At 24.9% G+C, this 4,859-nt stretch overlaps 1 protein-coding gene across 1 annotated transcript; it reads left to right on the forward strand.

Annotated features, from left to right (window-relative positions):
• The first annotated feature begins 378 nt into the window (after positions 1-378).
• Positions 379-3,135, forward strand: LOC145831885 (uncharacterized). Its single transcript, XM_082939236.1, has 3 exons — positions 379-556; positions 1,795-1,927; positions 2,530-3,135. Exons 1-3 carry the CDS (start codon positions 389-391, stop codon positions 2,856-2,858), a joined length of 630 nt encoding a protein of 209 aa, XP_082795362.1. The 5' UTR covers positions 379-388; the 3' UTR covers positions 2,859-3,135.
• Positions 3,136-4,859: the final 1,724 nt, after the last annotated feature.

Raw genomic sequence — 4,859 nt, forward strand, 5'->3', positions numbered from 1 at the left:
TTTTATCTGTTATTAAATCTGCCTACAGTAAATATAATCACAATTTTTTTCTAATTTTTCTCTATGTAAAAAGTATATAGACCTAGTAAATATTTAGCAAATTTATTTTTTATATTAAACATGCATATCTGTGTACTAATTTCATTAAAAATAACTACTAAACTATAAGTTGCTTTAAAGCATATGTTTCTAAAGAAAATTGGCTAACTAGAGATTTTTCTTTAATTTTCTTTGTTTTTATTACTCTTTTTTTTTTTTATTACTTTGTTTATTAGTTGTAGTATTTTATTTAATGAGTAAAGTAATTTATATTATACAATGCTATTTTATAGCTTTAAATTCATCAAGTAGAATTTATGACAAATCATTTACAGAAAAAATATTAACAATGATAGGTAGACTTAAAAAGGCAACAGAAAAGTTAAAATTTCTATCTTGTACTCATCTTAAAAACTGGAAATGTATGATGAGTACTAACTTGCAAAATAAGTATTTTCTTCTTTATGAAGACCCCAAAAATTCAACTAAAGTTTTACGAATCGCACTATTTGCAGGGGTTAGATTAAAATTAATATAGTCATAAAGTTTAGTTTTATGACATATTGAAAAACATAAAATGGTATTAAAAAAATTAAACTGCATTATACAGTTGCCATCAAAACTTTCCTTACTTATATTTGTTAGATTTTTAATTATAATGTTTTTTTTTTTTCGATATAGTATTCTAAAGTTGCCTCTTACCTTTTGCTTTAAAAAATACTCAGGTTATTGTTATTTTTTTCAACTCAGGTTGATTTAGACCAGTTTAATACTTTTTATAAAAAAACGCAGAATAGTTTTAAGACTTCTGAAAATCTCAAGGATTATTATTTTCCATATCTTGAGTGATATTTAGTTTCAATGTTTTTTTATTTTATAATTAATTTATTAAAAAACCTGTTTTTTTTTAATTTTTTAAGATTAAAAGTATATGTTTAAGAGTTTGAAAAAAAATTAAGATGACGCAGAAAAGATTCTTGATTAATAGAGTAGCAACTCTTATTTTAATAAAAGTAATGTTAATTTATAAAAAAAATTGACATTTGTCCTAGAAAAAGAATATCAAATTAATTGACTAATTTTATTAAAGATTTTCACAAATTTTTATAATCTTTGTAAGTTTATAAAAACAAATCTCTTAGTAAATAAAAAAAAAATTATAGTGTAACTCACTCCAACCAGTTAAAAACGATTTTAAATTTTTTTTGTTACTTGTATTCAATCTTCCCAAAAAAAATGTTTTACTTCAAATTAAAAAAAGTATGTAATTAATTTTTTTTTAGTTGTTACAGCTCTTATAATGAATAAATATTTCTACCATCAAAGTAAATGATAATATTAGATTTAGTTTTTTACTTAGACCTTTTGTCTAGTTTTTAGTATTTCAACTTATTATTTTTGTTTTAAAAGTGATAAATCTGATAGTAATTAAAAGCTAAATTTATAAAAAGATTACAATTTAGTAATTAAATTACTTATAAGTTTTTATAATTATTAACTTTTGTTTTCTAAGATGCTTAAATTTTATTAGAATGTACAGTTTTTAAAAAAAAAAAATTTTTTTTTACAACTTCTTCTGTGTAAAATTAAACTTGTTTTATACATTTTGAATACTATTGATAAAAATGTTAAGTTGTGTAAATTAGTTGTGTCAAAGTATTTAAGTCTATATTTTACATGCAAGTAGAGTACTATAGTTTTTGATGTAATTTTATAATGAGAAATTATGACAAACATAACATTTTGCAAAAACAGGGACCAATTTTGCTTCACAGTGCTTATTTGTGCAAACAAATTGCCCAAGCATATAGAGATGATGAATTAGAAAATGAAGTTAGTAATAATTCAGATGCAAAACCTTCAACTTTTGCTGCTAAAATGTATACAGGTTTTACACTTTATACTTTTACATTCTTTCATTAAACATTTATAACTTTTTAGTATCACTTAAGCAGAGGCGTGTCTAGAATTTTTTCAGTCAGGTTGCACAAATTTTTTGTTCAAGAGGAGAATGTTTTAGTAGTAGCTATTAATGGTACACTTTTAAAAGCTACATAACTGTCTACAGGGTTGCCACTTTACCTGGAAAAACCTGAAATTTGACAATTTAGGCAAAAAAAAAACTGGAAAAACCTGGAATTTCAACAATTTTCACATGCTCAGTAGTAAATTTCGATTTGACTCAAAATATCTATCATATAAATAAAAAAAATTTGTCATCATTAAAAATTTTTTTGATTAAAAAAATATTTAAAGTAGCTTTACAGTATCTTTTCAATGTTTTTATACTATTTAACACAGTTTATTACCTCTAACTTAACTCTAAACTATAAATAGACCCAAAAATGTGTACTTTTAAAAACCTGGAAAAAATTTGGAAAACCTGGAAAATTTTTTGAAAAAACGAGTGGCAACCCTGTCAATAGTATAATTAGAATTGCAGTCTAACCCTATCATTTATGTATGCAAATTTAAATACACTTTTTTTAGGTGTTGTTGGTACCATGCTTCCTTATGCTATCATTGCTGGAGTGACCTTTTTAGCTATAACAACCTACAAACTCATACTTTCAACTCCTGTAAAAATCTTACTTTCAACTGACCATAAAGAAGTTGCTATAGTAACGGAAAAAATTTTCAGGGGCAAAAAAGTGTTTAAATACAAGCCAAGTGAATTGACTTTGTTGCCTGGTAACAGAATACAAGCTCCTAACTATAGTACACCAGGTGACCACAAAAAGTATATGATGCACAAAAATGGAAAAATTATAAGTCAAAGCCTTTTTGATTCAGTATTTGGTTGGAATAAGAAAAAATAAACTGAATTAGGAAAATTATTTAGTAAATTGTTTTTTTTCTCTTTTCTAGTCCTGTAAACCTTGGATTTTAATTATTCCAGTTAATATTTCTAAAAACTTTAATGTACAATTTTAATATAAAAATTAAAGTGATTCTGATTATAGTACGTTTTCAAAAAATATTTTTTAATTAGTTAATACTTTTAGTTTTTAGTAAAAAGTTTAATTTAAAACACTTGATTTCAGTCGTAATAATTAAAACTTCTACAAAAATGTCGTCTTTTTTTTAACTTCTTGCACAATACAAAAGTAAGAGTTTGTGTTTTGTTGTTTTTATTTTATATATTATATTTTCAAATATAATTGTTTCACTGTTCTGTTAAACAGAACAGCTCTTCAGTTTGTTTATTATAATAATATCTTAAAACATAAATCAAAATGTACATAAAATATAAGACTCACTAAGTTTATAAAAATATTCAAAGTTATTTAAAATAAAAGCTTGAAAAATGTTTACATTTACTAAAAAGTCATTTGTTTATCTAGATTTTAATATAATTTTGAGATCTCGTGTTTTTCCGTATTTCAGAGAGTGCAGCCATGATAAAAGTTTAATTTGTTTTCTGTTCGTGCTAAAATTTCCCAGATAGTGCTAAAATGTTTATTTCTGTCTTTCAAATCCCAATTATATTTCGAAAGCTTAGGTTTTAGTCTGTATTTACTGTCGTTAAAAGAACATTTATATCGTCTCTGTACCTACTTTTAAACGATAAATCTGGTGAGCCAACATACTGCTTACTTTTCTCTGATGATAGTACCGTCGCTCTATAGATAACATTTGTTAATAACCAATTGCTGTCCACCATGCATTTATCTTTGCGAAGCATTGCTTTCGTTCCTCTGCCTTATCTTCAAAAATTTTGCGACTATGAGACATTATCCGGCTCTTCATGTTTGGCATGCGTGAGTACAAAATTTTTAACAGTTTTCTATTGCAAATTTTATGGTATGTGTGAGTTGGGCCAACGTATCGGCGAACAATTTCAAGAATCTGTTTACCGATTTTTGTCTCTAACGACAAACATAATGGTGTGAAATACAGGATGTTTTTTCCTTTTGGTCTTTTTATCGTAACCAGCGTTATATTTAAATCGTTCTTGTGACCTCCTTTAACTAACGCTTCCTGGATGTGCTGTTTCGCTCTGTTAAAGTAGCTTGTATTCTTAGATATCGTGGTCAACCTTTTGTTGGTGGATTTAGGTACTTGGTTGACAGTATATCGAGGGTAGTTTGGTTGGACCAGAAGTAGTAGCAAATTCTTTTAAGTCTAAAAAATATGTTGATAGTCTAAAAATATATAGAAAGTATGAGCTTTAATCTACAACTTATTAAGTATTATTGTTTATTGAACGATAAAAAAAAGCGCTCAAAAATTTTGGTCAAAGGAACCTTTCGGTTATCGAGTCGTACACCATAGCTTATAAAGTTTCTTACGAGCTATTAGATTTAATTTTTTGACATTTAAATCTTTAGCAATAAAACAATTATTTAAATGAAAGAAAAAAAACTAAACGAAAATTAACTGAATTTTGTGTATGAAAACGTATTTGAAAACTTGTTTAGTAACATGAGAACTAAAAAATAGATACTACTTTAAATCAATTATAAAAAGAGATAAACAATACTTATAGCTAATATTTGAATACTTGAATGATAGGTTACTACCTCTTTAAAGAAAGTAAACTGTAATACGCTAAAATATCTTTACGTTTAACTTTATCAGTATTTTGTGCTAAAGGCGTTAGTTTTTATTAAATAATTTTAATTGAACAGTAAAAATAATTTCACATTTAAATAGATAATTAATTAATTTAAACTTGCATAATTTTTTAATAACATTAACGAATTGAATTCTATCATAACTTAACTTTTATAAATGAAAATAAAAAGACAAGTAATGTTAAATTTATGCTTCAGATAAGAAAACAATAATAATATTAACAACAAAGAATTTAATTCTGT

The sequence above is a fragment of the Thalia democratica genome, chromosome 3 (assembly GCF_965202585.1).
Source record: "Thalia democratica chromosome 3, ktThaDemo2.hap1.1, whole genome shotgun sequence".
Taxonomy (NCBI): Eukaryota; Metazoa; Chordata; class Thaliacea; order Salpida; family Salpidae; genus Thalia; species Thalia democratica.